General features: G+C 39.2%; 2 protein-coding genes across 7 annotated transcripts; one reads left to right on the forward strand and one right to left on the reverse strand.

Moving 5' to 3' along the window:
* Window positions 1-20: 20 nt before the first annotated feature.
* Window positions 21-15,189, reverse strand: eif2ak1 (eukaryotic translation initiation factor 2-alpha kinase 1). 6 transcript variants are annotated; one of them, XR_004568770.1, is made up of 16 exons: window positions 14,818-15,189; window positions 11,638-11,805; window positions 11,002-11,138; window positions 10,467-10,510; window positions 10,281-10,380; window positions 10,105-10,185; window positions 9,924-10,017; window positions 9,766-9,814; window positions 8,895-9,267; window positions 7,752-7,860; window positions 7,559-7,665; window positions 2,488-2,602; window positions 2,291-2,373; window positions 804-1,037; window positions 472-693; window positions 21-294 (listed from the first exon to the last, which is right to left on the reverse strand). XR_004568770.1 is itself a non-coding variant. In XM_034214812.1 (15 exons), the coding sequence occupies exons 1-15, from the start codon at window positions 14,966-14,968 to the stop codon at window positions 580-582; spliced, it is 1,956 nt and encodes a 651-aa protein (XP_034070703.1). In that variant the 5' UTR covers window positions 14,969-15,189; the 3' UTR covers window positions 404-579. The 6 variants fall into 6 exon arrangements, 3 of the variants coding, with proteins under 3 accessions (XP_034070703.1, XP_034070704.1, XP_034070702.1); XR_004568771.1 differs by having other exon boundaries at window positions 464-693; XR_004568769.1 differs by having other exon boundaries at window positions 21-306; window positions 464-693.
* LOC117545131 (ankyrin repeat domain-containing protein 61-like) lies at window positions 3,968-7,557 on the forward strand. Its single transcript, XM_034214814.1, is given in 5 exon segments — window positions 3,968-4,447; window positions 4,738-4,832; window positions 5,311-5,473; window positions 6,160-6,357; window positions 6,861-7,557. Coding segments are annotated over 5 exon segments (1,233 nt in total). The 5' UTR covers window positions 3,968-4,297; the 3' UTR covers window positions 7,488-7,557.
* Window positions 15,190-15,604: the final 415 nt, after the last annotated feature.

Consider the following 15,604-nt stretch of genomic DNA (forward strand, 5'->3'; position numbering starts at 1 on the left):
CCATGAAAAATAAAAATGGAAAGGTTTAACGTGTTTTAATTTTCTGACAATGTGCAGAATCTTCTTCAGGATCAAGAAGCTGCACAAAATCATAACGCACATTGTCAATTCTGCTTATAGGTCACTTTTTCAATTTGTTATAAGTGTACCCCTTCCAAAGCAACATCTCAAATGATCAGAAATAACATACTTCTTCCCAGACATCCCGCATGATACAGTAGTTTGTATTGAACAGCTACATTAAAAAAAATAATTGCACCATTAGATTCAGGTGTACAAGACACACACACACACACACACACACACACACACACACACACACACACACACACACACACACACACACACACACACACACACACACACACACACACACACACACACACACACACACACACACCACACACACACACACACACACACACACACACACACACACACACACACACACACACACACACACTCACTCTCTCTCTCTCTCTCTCTCTCTGCCACTTGTACCAAGCGAGCAAAACATGGTACAGCAGTGGGTGAATAAATCCAGTTTTGATAGTGTTTGAGGCAATTACTCTTTAAGCATTAGGACTTGACCGACTCAGAGGAGTCTGAGCTCTGAAGCCGACTGATCTGTCTCCTCAGCTGCATGATCTCCTCCTCCTGCTCTTCAACCCTTCTCTGCAGACCATGAATCACCTGAAGAGGAAAAATAAAAGTTTGTGTTGTAGTTATTATTAGGATTATTGCATTTTGGAAGCACAATAAGTTACCAGAAGGTTAATATGTTTCAAAATATCCCAACATACTATGTCTTTACTGCAGAAGAGTTCACTCTGTAGAAGCTCGGTGGCTGTGGGCCGAACAGCTGGCTCTTTACTCGTCAGCTTCATGATGTTTTTACTCAGATCCGGCCATCTCTGGCAGAAGGAGTCTGGGATTTTCCCCTCTCTCAGGTCCCCGAGGGTCCCGACGCGCTCCATCTCGGTCCCAAAGGGCTGGAAAAGCTCCAGAGCCAGGACTCCGATGCTGTACATGTCTGACTGAGGGAGCAACAGCACAATAACATTTAAATGTACAGCTGTACAAAAATGACATTAGAATTAAAAATGATAATTAAATGAAGCTCAGCGTAAATTCTTTCAGGAAGACTGGGATACATTCACACTAAATCTATCCTTTATCATTTCAGAAATGTCTTGTAAAGTGGGCTGAAACCATGTCCTATACTTTACAAACTTCATCCCCTTTTATTTCAATCAGGAGAGACTTCGTTTTGTTTAAAGAACATTTATTGACACATGTCATATGATAAATGTTATAATCAGCTTATCACAAGCTTTCATTCACCTCAATCTCAGCAGCCAATCACTGTGCTGCAGCCAAACTTTTAAATGGTTCTCCTCTCTCCTGCAGTCAGCTGTGATTTCAGGCGTTCATGCTGCCGACCACCTCCTCCCCATCCACCTCCTTTCATCATATCCAGTGCCAGGAGAGCTAATCCAAAGACCTCATCACATCCCCTCTTCATCCCATCTCCTCATCAAATCCAGATCTTCAGCATCATCACGTGTCTAGACCCCGGGGGGTTCCCTATATGCTCACGGCTGCATTTCCCCCTTTAGATATACGATTTCAGGATCGGGGTCTAATCGCCAAAGACTTAACATTTATCATATGACATGTGTCAATAAATGTTCTTTAAACAAAATGAAGTCTCTCCTGATTGAAATAAAAGGGGATGAAGTTTGTAAAGTATAGGACATGGTTTCAGCCACTTTACAAGACATTTCTGAAATGATAAAGGATATCTATTTAGTAGAGAAATGTACCTTTTCTTAAAGGCAATAATCAAGCAGATTTTCTTATTATTTAAAAAGGTGTAAAAAATGTTAATTAGTATGTGTTACTTAAATGTTAATTCATCACTTTCTTTGGCCTAAAAATGTGCAATATCCATACATGAGTTATAATAAGAAATTACTTAAGCTTGTTTTGTTTGTATTTAATTCTGTGGCTTTTTATTTGATTGTATGTGTTTCGGTTGCATTGCATCTCAATGCTTTAAATGCTTTATTTAATTATTTTATCAAGCGCTTTGCCTTGTGTTTAATGTGCTATATAAATAAACTTGTCCTGCCTTGCTCAAGAAAGTCCTTTGGTAGTAAAACAGATTTTTTTTTTTTAAATACACTTAATTAAAAATAACAGTGGCTAAATATTATAGCACGTAAGTATGTGACATTTTACACGAATAAAGTATTCATCATACGTTTTTTAGTATGAATATGTTTACCTTTGAATCATAATGGGAGCCCCTCAGTTGTTCTGGTGCAGCATACACAAAGGTACCGACACCTGTGGTATGTGAGGAATCTGCTAAAATAAATCAGAAAGTGTGACTTTAAAGCATAGAGCGCCATCTAGTGGTGATACTGTGAAGTACTGTGTTGTGAAACAAAAAAAACAATTTTATAAAAGGTGAATTATTACCAGTGGTGGGAGAGGTGGAGCTCTTATGGCCGTCCATGAGGATGTCCTTACAGGCCAGGCCAAAGTCCCCAATACGAACATGGCGGTCACGACCATGGAGGAAAATGTTTCTCGGCTGCGGACAAGAGACATTAGAATAAGTTACCTTAGTAAACGGGTACAAAAAACAATGGTGGAATAAGTACTCAGATGTGTTATTAAAGGTGGGGTTGGTCATTTTGGAGAAACCGGCTCGAGTGCGCTAGAATTTGAAAATACACAGCCGGAAAAAATCTGCCACTTCCTTACAGAGCCCCTCCTCCAACACACACGAACGCGCACATGACCAATGAGGGCACGAGATAAATTTGTCCAGATGGAAGGCTGACAGGCAGGTAGGCCATCCAGTTACTTTAGCCGGGCCGGCTAAAATGATTGGTCTTGCTTTTTACAGCGCTACGGCTTCCACAGATGACATTTTTTAATGGATTTTTTGTCAAAGCACTTAACCTGTTAAGCCCCAAGGACCCCCTCGGCGGGTCCTTTTTTTTTCTCACGACACTGTGTCTCAGGGGATCTTAATATTTAAGAACCTATTAATGTGTTATACCAGATTACCGGGAATAATCTGAGCTAACTGACGATACAAACCATTTGTTTTGTTTTCAGGGTTTTACCATTGCTATCGGGATGTTAAGAGCATTCCATGGAATATAACAAAAAGTGTATCTCGAGCCGGTTTCTCAAACGTACCTACCCCACCTTTAAGTAATAGTAGCAATACTACATTTTAAAGTACTTTGTTAAAAGTAAAAGTCCTGCATTCAAAATCTTACTTCAGTAAAAGAACAGAAGTTTCAGCATCAAAATATACTTAAAGTACCAAAAGTGAAAGTACTCCTTATGCGTGATGGCCCGTTTCAGAATCGTATATATATATTGAGTTACTTTTGATTATTCATGTGTTTTCATCACAACTAAATGTAGAGCTAATTGTAATAACTTATATTATACTGCTGCTGGATATTTTAACCTACCAATATGTGTCATGTTGATTTAATAATTAATTAAGCTGATCAAATAAACCTAAAAAGTAAATAGTAACAAAAGCTGTAAGATAAATGTAGTATAGTAAAAAGTTAAATATTGGCTTCTTAAATGTAGAAGCCAATAGAAGTAAAGTTTTTTTTACTTACTAAAGTAAAGTAAGTAAAAAATAAAGTAGCATAAACTGAGAATACTCAGTACAAGTACCCTCAAAAGTACAGTACCCGAGTAAATGTACTTTGTTACTATGCACCACTGACAAAACTAACTTTATCTGTTTTTGCATGTGAGATCTTTTATACAACATATTACACGCAGAAATAAAAAATGTCAGGGTTTCAGAGGGAGAACTGACTCAGAAACTAGTTACTCTATTAAAATTCGGACAAATTGTACTTAGTTTTCTGCATTTTAAAGACAGACTGAAGAGCGTGTACACATTTGCATTGCTAAAAGGAACAAGAACGAACTGTAAATAACTCAGAAGGGTGTCACCAGTCCCCACAATTGGCCCTGCACGCATCAAGAAGTTATCAGTAGTGACAGGAAGGCCTCACACCAAACTTATTAACACTCAAACCGACATGATGAAATCGAAACACAGGAAACAGAAGTAGCTTTTACATTTCCTCTACAGAGAGAGCATAATTAACTGACAAAATAGAAAATGAATGGCTGCACCGACGAACAAGAATAACCAGCCTTTAAAGACAACACACCTCCTGAAGCACTGAACACACACAGAAGCTGTAGTGCCTGGTCATGTTGGAGGAGAGGGAGAAACATGAGGAAAGGAGCAGTCAAGTTTCCCAACAATAAATTCTAAACGGCAATTCTGGATGAAGATTGAGGACGTATAGAGGACATGTCGGATAAATATTGGGGACGCTTTCTCACAACGATAGGCGACACACCTGGAGAAGATCTCTGGAAGGTAAATGCAACCATTTTCCCAACATTTTTGAAGCAAGTAAATATAAGTTTCAAACTATCACGTGTACAGAAAAGAGCGTAACATATATCTAACAATATCTCCAAATCGTTTACAAATAACAACACGCATAAAGACAGCGATAACCATAAGAAACGTAATGATTTCTAACAGTTGGCACGTCTTAAAGCTCCAATTTGATCATTACTTTGTACAGAAAATGTAAAAAAGGAAGAAATTCTTGCACATATTTGTAATTTCCAGTGTTCTTGTCTTGTCTCGTCTTGCCTCAGGGCCTCTCTACTCTTCCCCTTCACCTGGCTGCAACTTACAGGAGAGCAGCGAGCCTGCAGAGCCTGCTGACAGCAGGAGAAGACCCTGAAATAAGGTCTGCACAAACACACAGCTAGCCAAGTACTTCAAGTATTATAGGACTGGTTCTTTCACAAAATGTTTAAACTGTGACATTTTTGATAAATGATCATGAGTTATATCCTCGAATAGTCTGGTCGGTTCAGAAAAGGATATCACTTTAGTGTTATGACGCTTTGCATGCTTAGTTTAAAACACTATTGGGACATTATGATACCAGAAATCTAAAATGCTAGTCTCATACCCCGATATATTGATATTGATATAATATTGATATACTGCCCAGCCCCTACACACTAACACAAAACAACACACCCACATACACTAAAGAGTAACATTAGGTTGCCTCTTATAATAAATCATAACTTAACTGGAGTTTCATTTTTTGCGACTTCCTGTTACAGATGATTGACACCTATCAAAGACACCCATGTCACTGGTTCCTTATATTGTTATTTAAAAAAGCACCAGCTTTACTCTCTCTTCCTCTGCAGGGACCAGCTCGGTCGGACTACTCTGCATTTAGTGATCGCCAGTTGGCCGAGCATCAGCCCAAAACCAGGCTCCAGGTTCCAGGCGGCTGTGAGCGGAGAGAGGAGAAGGGCAGAAGCCTGTCTGCGGCTCCTCTGTGAACACGGGGTTAACCTCAATGCAGAGGTGATACATGTTCACAAAACAGATCAATGTTCTACATCTTTTTGTAGAAATCTAAAGGGATATAATGGAAGTTTTGAAGTTGGGTAGGTACCTTTCAATAGTTATTGTAGTACCTGCACTAGATCAGAATCAGAAACAGGTTTATTACCAGGTAGGTGTACACGTACGAGGAATTTGACTTGGTGTCATGGTGCATAAAAACAAGAATACAAAACACAGATAGAGAATTAGAAAAATATAAAAAATAATAAAAAATATAGTAAAATATAATATAACAGTATTTACATTACATTGCAATGGAATGAGTGGAGGATGCCGTCTAGTTTGGAAAAACAGGCAAGACGACAGGCATGGAGGAAAAATAAATGTACTGCTGTGGACGGGACCAATTATATAATTAAATATCAGTTCAAGTGAATGTGTTACGATCCATATTAGTTTTCCCCGTTTTATTTTGTCCCGTAAACATCTGTCTCTGGTTTCCTGTTTTATTTTGAAAAGTGTTGAAGGAGTTTGATTCAACCAACGGGTTACTGCATTTGGGTCCTACACACCTTGCCTTAACCATGCTGTCTGACAGACCTTTCTGATAGGGAACTGAATCCATTATATGTTATATTATTATACTGGTCTAAGCTTTCTTTAAAATGTGCTGCCCACGCTGTGTCTCTTGTGGCTCCCTGTAGGTGGAGGGGAGTCAGCAGACAGCTCTCCACCTGTCTGTCCGCTACACGGCTCTGTCTGCGGTCCACATCCTGTCCTGCTGTGGAGCGGATGTGAACGCTGTGGACAGCAGTGGGATGACGGCCCTACATATGGCTGCTGGGGTCCTCCATAAGGACATTATGGTCAGCTTGATCAAGGAGGGAGCAGATTTGAGCATGGTGCGTATATACGATTTTTTAAATAAATGCTGCATTCATTTGACATTTTACTGCTGTTGATATGAAAGGTTTTGCTAATGTTAACTTCTTTATATACTGTTCGGTAGTTTATTCAGTAGCAATGCATCATGTTCTATCATCTACTTTAGATCATCATGTGTTTGTTGTTTTGTCGTAGTCCTGGGAGAACCAAATATCTCTCTTCTTAAAAAAACATCCCGGTTTTCAGCTTTTGCTGCATTTTCCATCTCATCCCAGAAACAATGTATTTAGATTGTGAAGTATAATACTTTTCTCTACACATAAAGCATCACTTCATTCTTCAGTTAATCATAACTTATCTGGAAATACATGGTTTTTAACTGGGCGGGAAAACTGTCATCTGAAAAGTAACTAAAACCAAAATAAAAAAATGCGTATGGAATGGGAGATTGTACTTAAGATCTTGAGTTACTTGAGTACTTATTCCACTTTTGCTCCTACATCAAATTGACTACTTTCAGGGGCTGAAGCCCTCTGGGAACACTCCTCTGCACCTGGCTGTTGTAGCGATGGCTCTGAAAGCCTTTAAAACCCAGCAGGACGACACCAGCTGCATCTCTGAGCTGCTGGAGCGGGGGGCCGAGGTCAACGCGGTGAACAACGCTGGGATGACACCATTGCACGAGGCGTGCAGCATGGGAAACACAGAGCTGGTGGAGCTGCTGCTCAGGTACGGAGCTAACATCAACCAGCTGAGCGGAGCCGGGGAGAGCTGTCTGTTCCTGTTCCTGAACCACAGGCCGAATGTAAGGAAGAACTCTCTACTCATTAAACTCCTCAGCCTGACCTCCCCGCTCACTGTCTACAACCACAACAACAGCCTTCCCCTCACCTTGACGCTACCATGCTTCTTCAAACAAAGAGACCAGCTGCTAAAACTCACTCAGCAGCCAAGGAGTCTTCAAGACATTTGCAAGAGGGACATTTATCTAAAACATGTCCAAGGCACGAGAGAAGAGTTGGGGAAAATCCTGCCAGAGAAACTATATGACTTTGTTTTCAACTACTGGGAGGATTTACACATTTCCTTTGTGACAGACGGCGACCAGGACTCTTTTAATGACTTGTTACACATTGCTTCAAGTTGACACCTGTGCAAATTACTGCCACAGATATACCTCAAACATATGCTGAAATAAAATCTATCAAAGCACCTTACCTTCAGGTCTCTGTGCATGATTCCTCTGGAGTGAATGTACTCCACTCCTTCAAGTATCTTCCTCAACAGGCTGAGTGTGTGTTCTGTGTCAACACATCCATAAGGACCTGGAAATACAAAGAGCGATTTATTGTATTTGTAATAATCTGTAATGTATAATGACACCATTTCTCTATGTACAATATGTGTTTACATCTTGAGGTTTGTTCTTCTTTGGGCTTGGTGTTCCTCTCGGAGATCCAGTCCTTCAGAGAGCGCTCACACAGCTGCATCTGGATGTAGAGCATCAGGTGGAACTGGACCTGCAGACATAAATATTACAGAAAAACTTAACATCGCTTTTCAGTTTTTTTTTCTAAAGGATGAAGAAAAAAATTAATATTTTTTACTACAATAATTGCATTTTCTTATCCTTCCAACCTTTGCAGCTCCTTCAGTGACAGGTAGCTTCACCCCACTACTAATGTGCAATATACACTTCACTTTTTTACAATATATTCGTTAACGACTCTTTAAATACCTTTATATTAGGGCTGCACGATATATCGTGTTATTATATTTTTTAGGACGTGCAATATTAAGTAGACAAATTAACTCAAACACGTCATGTTACAATTATTTTGCTGCTTGCTACAAAAGGAAAACTCGCGCGGCTCTCATGTCAGGGGTACTTCAGTGAGCACAGCAAACCACCAATCACAATCAAATCTCCAAAGCAAACGGACCCCGTTGAATAAAGTAGTTTCATGTGTTTCTCCAGGGCAGTTCGGCGCTGCTAACCGAGCTAGCTCAGCTTGTTGCTCTGATAACTTAAGATCCAGACGTCCGTGACTAAAATCCTTCATCCGGTTAAATATAGTTAGAAAAATACCAATTGTATCATTAAAGTTCAAGAAAGGATGGTTTGCGGTCTTTTCTTCAATTCCTGTATTTTTTCATATCGCAGGTCCGTTTTTTCCAATATCGTGCAGCCCTACTTTATATGCTCACTTACTTGTTAACATAATGCTACTTTATTTGTCACCATGGTGTACTTATTGTTTATATTCTTAATAATGTGTGCCTATTTCTTTATTTAATTTGCAGTCCATTCTTCTTCCTTTTGCATTTTTTTATCTGAACTGTGTGACACCAGTCACCTCTGTGGAAACATTGGTAACTGCCTTTTTTTATTTATATTTGAGTGTTGTATGTCTTTTAAAAAATGGACCTTGAGTCTCTTCAATTAAGCTAATGATGACGATGTACATTGCTGCTGAGTTTCCCCACTGAGGGACAACAAAATCCTTTCTGATTATCATATCTCTGATAGCTATAAGCCTCATAAAGCACAGACCTCTTTAGGAGGCTTGGTGGTGCACAGGTCGGCCCACTGCTGGAACTCCTGGTCGTAGCAGGAGTTGTCGTTCAGCTCGATGCTGCTCCTGCTGGACCCGTCCTCCAACAGAGCCGAGCTGCTCATGGCGGGACATTTGGAGCTCTTCGGGGTTGCTCGCTGTCCCAGGAACACACAGGGGACGTAGTTATTGGGAACCCGCCGCATCGTCTTGGGACAAACCACCTGACCTGTCTCTGGTGTCGCGACTAACGCTGTGAAGGGATTGGTCTCTCTTGGCGGTTCTTTGGCATCTGAGTCTGTAGATGCTTGACTCCGGCTCTGGAAAATGATTGATGAGGAAACGCTGCTGCTGTAAGAACTCTGATCAGAGCTGTGCAGGAAAGAGCAAAGATAGATTTAGTGTTATTGGACCAAATAAAAGATGATAAAGGATCTCCATGACCTGAGAAAAATAGTGTTTTTTCTTTGGATTTAGTTGTTCATTCAAAATATCGCCTGCCAAGGTCATTTCTGCCAATAAGGGTATTTCATGCTATTTCTTTAAAGGAATAATCAAAACGTTTTTTAAAGGAATAATTCACCCCTAAAATTATTGTTTGTAAATAAATTTCTAACAACTTGTTAAGTTAGTATTTTTAAATAAAATAACTCGAGCAGTATAAACAAGGTCTCATGAACTAGTACTATAATATCCGTCCGAGTACTGTCAATGCAAGTTAAAACTGCAAATTAAAATAGCACAAACTCATCAATAAACCTAATTGATGTTTTAAGGCAACAATTTATCATCGGTCTGATTATTTATTCCATCAGGCTTAAAAAATGACAGGAAATGGTAATTCATGTAAGATCAGTTAATATTTTAGACCTGTCGTTTTGTTCAGGTGACTCCAGTGCAGGCAGCAGGGACGCAGGATCTGCAACAGAAATGTTTGTTACGATAAAGCTTCTGTTATGATAAGAACTGTAATTCTTTACTCAGTGAATATTAACTCTCAGACAAACAGGACAGCAGTAAATACTCACATGCTGCGGGCTGCACATGTTCCATCCACGCAGTGTGATAGCCGACAACATTCACATGCAGCAGGCTGGACAACATCTTGACTTCTCTGAGGACCTAGAGCCAACAACAAATAACCAAATGATTACTCTATGATATAACTGGGAGTAAAATGGCTTGACTGATAAGACACTGATGGCCCACCTTCATGCAGTCATCCTTTGAGACTTTTTTGATGAGGATTTTCTTCACAGCATAATATTGTCCATCCAGTTTGTTCATAACCTACAAGATTAAATCAAAGAAAGCATTGTATCAAGTCATGTTCTGCTTCAAAGGGATGGGATACAAGTAGTATGGATTAGAATAAAGTGGAATACCTTAAAAACATTTCCATATGATCCCTTTCCGAGCCGAAGCATTTCTTCAAATTCACTAAGATACCGGGATGTCTGCGCTTGGAACAGTCCCTCCTTAGGTCTGTGGGAAAGGAAAAGGAAAATATCTTATGCAATACTTTTTAATCTTGCAACTCAAAATTCAAGACTACTACAAGTACAACTTACCTTACAGCAGGATTGTGCGTGTTTGACCCGAGACCTTGTTGGCCCTGCAGAAAGACATAAAAAGAGTAACCACACTGAGGATAATGATGAGAATGAACACTGCAAGAACATCTATAACATTATCCCTATTCCTTCACTATGTATCAATACAAAGCAGTATGCAACGTTATGGGATGTACATTTGTTGGAAAAAGTGTGATAGCAGAACGTTTTGTGTGGTTCATATGCTGTAGGATAATATAGAAGAGACAGTCCTTTTCTTTTACTATATCATGTCCTAGTGTTCTGACAGTCAAAGAACCCTATTTCTAAATAGTATCAACATGTAGCTAATGATTTTCTACACTAAATATTTAAATTACAAGTGTATTTCTGAGTCGTTTGTTCTCTATTTTCTTAAATATTCATCCACTTGGTTTTGAGTTAATGGACAATTTCCTACCAAGTACAAATAACGACTCTAGGTAACTGTAAAGTCCAACATTATTACAGAGTGACAACATACTATAATATCCCTATGGATGTGTCCAGTTACCTGAGGATACAGCGAGGAGCTGGCAGCGTGCAGCAGCTCGGTGAAGGCCCGGTTGTGCTGCAGTCTGACGGTGCTGAACTCATCACTGATGGCTAAAGGTGAGAGGAGGTTCAGGGCAGCTAAACGCTGGCCTATAACTGTGAGAGGAAACAAAGAAATGACATCATTAGGAATATTAACAAAAATCTGAAGATCCGTCACACAGCCTGATGAAGTGACAGGATGGTAAACATGTATTTTAAACACACTGTTTAAATGTTAAATGCACTGCACTTATATATCCAGTCTTTACGACCCCTCAGAGCAAGTCATCTTTCACCAATCACACCTCAACATACAGAGCAATGTGCCATTTTTGCTTAAGGAATCTAACATTCACACACATTCATACACCGTTGGCCATGCCATCCGGAGCAACACTTATTTTATTTACTCATTTATTCAACAGGGACAGTGCACATTAATCAACATTTCTGTAAATGTGCCAGAGTTAGCCAAGAGGCTTTTTTTTCATCTGTAGTCCCCGGACAGATTTTGTAAGTCAACCTAAAGACGAATTTAATTTGAAACAAGTAAATACATTCAAACGTGTATAATATAAGCATGTTTACTCCAGTACAACATGTCAGTACATACCTTTAAACAGCGTACGTGAGCGCGCTGGGTTAGTCTCATAGACGAAGCACAGGTGCTCCAGGAGAGAGCCCAGCAGGAGGTGGTTGGGGATCGCAGAGGCAAACTCTTGGACCGACGGGTAATGTCTTCCAGCCATCAAGACCTCTCGGTTATTGTCTGTGTCGGAAGCTGAGCATAAAAAACAAAAGATGATGCGACAGGCGAAGAGGAAAGAGGAAGAATCATTTGCTGTGTTTGGAGCATTCAGTTCTTTTTTTGTGGCACAAAACAACTTTTTGAAGTCACACTAGAATCAAATACTTCTATACCCGCAATGTTTTTTCTCGGTAGTCTTACCTTCTTCGATAAATTTAGCTATCATTTCAACAAGGTCTCTGTCTTCTAGGTCCATTTTTTCTGTATGAAAACTCCAATATTAAGCCCTTAAAGATGTACTCGTGATTATCCTGTTCACTTCCAAGGCATGAAATGAGCTGATCTTGTGTATACATAAGGGGGGTGTGCACGGCAGTACTGCTTATCTGTGTGGTCCAGGCATTAGCTTCCTCCACCTACTGTACTCACACACTGACTGTCAACACATGACGAAGCTGAGACACTTGGTCACCGTGCCAGAATGAGGAGGAGGGGTCCTTTGGAACTGACACTTTCATTATTCTCACTTCAGCAGACTGCCCTAGGTGTGGAGGGGCAAGTCCTGACTTGTTCTGAAGCAGGAACTACTTGTTTAACTCAAATTCGTCTTGATCTTACATCCTAACAGTGTCACTAGACCATGGGCGTCGCAGCCATTATATGAGGGTGGGACAAGTCCCCCCCACTTTTTGAAATTATTAGTTTAGACCCCCCCACTTTTACCAAGTGGAAAGTCCGTGAATCGGTCTAACCACTCACCGCACTTTGTAGAGCGCTGTGTCAGTGCTTCACTATCAAATCCATTCCACTTGCTTATTGAAAGAATGCCCAAATCAATTAAACTCTGTACCATAGTTGGACAGCTCAGATCTGTTGTATGAAGCGATGCCGGTAGCGGAGGTAAGGCACACACACCAAGTGTTCAGGAAATGGTTAATACAGCGAAAATCAAAGCTGACGATCTCTTGGTTTGATATGTTTTCTCCCCCAGACAACGAGACAGAGACATTTTTTTTCAAAGAAGAGGAAAGTAAGTCTTCAGCTGGCAGCAGTTAATCAGTTAGCAGTGATGGCGGCGGCGGCAAAAGCGTCTCACTTCTGGAGAGGAGTTTTCGTCTTTATGTCATGATAGAGAGATACAAATACTGAATAGTTTAGATGAGAAAAAGAATCGAAATTCCAGGTTACTAGTATTTATCATGTAAACAGGGAACATGAATAACCGATCTCTCTGTGCTCATGTAAACACCATGATGTCCATGTAGAGTCGCAGTCAGTGTGTTTTACTGGAGCCTCAGTTCGATAAGAGATTATTTTCTGAGTTCTTTAATTTAGGTACTCTCTCTCAAAATGGTAATGTGCATTATGTTTTAATTATACTTCTTATCATTCAGAAGCTTTTTGTGTGTGTTTATGTTTTACTGAGTGCTTAGGCAATTTCCATCCCAGTATTCAGTTAACTATTTATTTTCTGTGCACATTACATAGACTAGCTAATATTCTACCTACTGCTTGGGACTTTGAGTCTTCAAAATGTCCAATATCACAGACTGGGACTTACTTTAGAGTCAGTTGTATTTATATTCAGTATGACTTGTTATGATTCAATGTGAAAGAGTATACTGCTCAATAAATAATTATCACTTCACCACCTCTCTTGACATCTAGGCGCTTGAGAGTGAGTCAGAGGCAGAACACAGGGACAGTGGAGAGAGGTCTGTTGCTGAGGTGAGTGATGAAAGGGAAATGACAGTTTAGAGTCAATTATTGTGATGTGGACTCTCATCCCAGAATTTTAAGGAAATCAGTGGGGATATTGAACAGGAAGCATTTCAGTCAAGGGGCATCATATGACCAATATAGACGGAAGAGCAACATTTATTTGAACATTTAAGTCAATGATACCATTCCTAGGTGAACTTAACATCTGTATGGAATCAGATCAGTCTCAACATTAATAAATGCTCACAGAAGGATTCACAAATGTATTTTGCGATTTATATATAAATGACTCTCCACAACAATATCTCTCAATGCACTCATAAATATTTATTGTTGTATATAAATGTACAAAAAATGGGCATTTAAACTGCTTTTTATTAATTCAAAGACGGCTCTGAATTAATAATCAAATATGTTTCCTTTCTTTACTACTGGATGAAATTACAAAATGTACCCATCATTTTCCTCATGCTAGTATAGCCACATAAAAGTATCAACCAAATGCACCAGAATACAGGAAATCAATTTTTTTTCGTGGTGGGGGACCCCCACACCCCCCCGTTAAAAATGTCCCCCCCACATTCAGGATGCTTCCTACGCCCATGCACTAGACCCATGCAAATGTATTTGACAAATGCGAGTTTGTATAAGTTTATGGGTAAAGGGGCATTCGGCCACATTTTTACAAAAAGGTCAATTCATATGTTTTGTAGTGTATGAAAATAGCTGTATTAAGTCTTCTGTGGCTATTTTTTCGTTTTTTAAAGACTAGGATATAACCATACTTTGGTTTAAGGCTTTTCATACATTATTATATATATTTGTTGTCCAATACTTTTACCAATTTGGTGGTTTTTAATCATATGACACTAGATCTTACATTTTATTTTGAAATTAAAGGTTGTATTGTCCTGTTATTAAAGGTTGCATTACGATATAATAATGTACCTTTTGATAAATCTCACACTGTTCTAGCTGTTGTATTATTTGCCTTTACATGCTTAATCATTAATTACACACTAATGATAATTATTTATTTATTTAATTGTAAATATGTTATGATATCGTCAATGGTTAAATCATTCAAAAATATATCATGAATAAGAGAAGGGGGCTCATAGTCATTGTAATCACGTGCCCTTTAATACTATAAATACGCCCCTGTATGCTCTTTAAAACTAACTTGTACACTACTCAGAATTTGACATGTTATCCTGGTGTCATTGTGTCAGGTAATGTGGGTTGACCATGCCAAGCCATCAAGGATCAGTAAACATTGCATAACATAGGACACATTAAGTAACAGGAGGAAACGCTGCTTACTGTCAAACTGGACTTCATCGTCCTCCTCGCTTGCCAGATTTAACAGACTAACGTTGCTGTCCACCTCATGTCTCTGCAGGATCCAGGAGTTACTGCTTCTTCCAGAACAATCCTCAGACCTCAGGAGTCCTTCGAATGACGAACTGTACATTATTGTGTGTCAAAAAAATGGTGACCTGTCAAAATAAAGTACTAATTTTAAAACGCTGCTTCAAGTTAATTCAACTACTTTATATCTACAGTAGGCGACGTTAAAATACTTGATTAATTCCGTGTTTAAATCGTCTGAATGTTACATAAAATACAGTAAAAGATTTCCCAAACGGTCTTCATGTCCATAGACGGCCATGATTCAACAGCCACTAAGGGACCATCTGACAATGTACGTGATTTAGGTATAACAATAATAACTAATATTACAAAGTTAGCCCCAAAATTAAATCACATACTTGTTTTTTGTATTTCTTAAAATATAATATGAATAATTCGGCTTCAAACTGGGGAAGAGGACCCTGCAACAAAAATAAATGTGTTCGTTTTTTACTATATGAGGTAAATGTACAGGCTCCCTAACATTGGTCAGATTCCGGTAGATTTGATGATGAAATGCTAAAAAGTCTGAGGCAATGGTTTGAATAACTTATTTATATGCAGCGATATCATTTTTTACACCGTTTTTACTACTATAATTTGTGTTCGTTATGAGAGTTTAATGTTTTGCACACTCAACATGTTATATTACTTTTAAAATTCACCCTGCGCTGTTTTGCGCACGGCTAAAGCTCGC

This window comes from Gymnodraco acuticeps, unplaced genomic scaffold, assembly GCF_902827175.1.
Source record: "Gymnodraco acuticeps unplaced genomic scaffold, fGymAcu1.1, whole genome shotgun sequence".
Classification (NCBI taxonomy): domain Eukaryota; kingdom Metazoa; phylum Chordata; class Actinopteri; order Perciformes; family Bathydraconidae; genus Gymnodraco; species Gymnodraco acuticeps.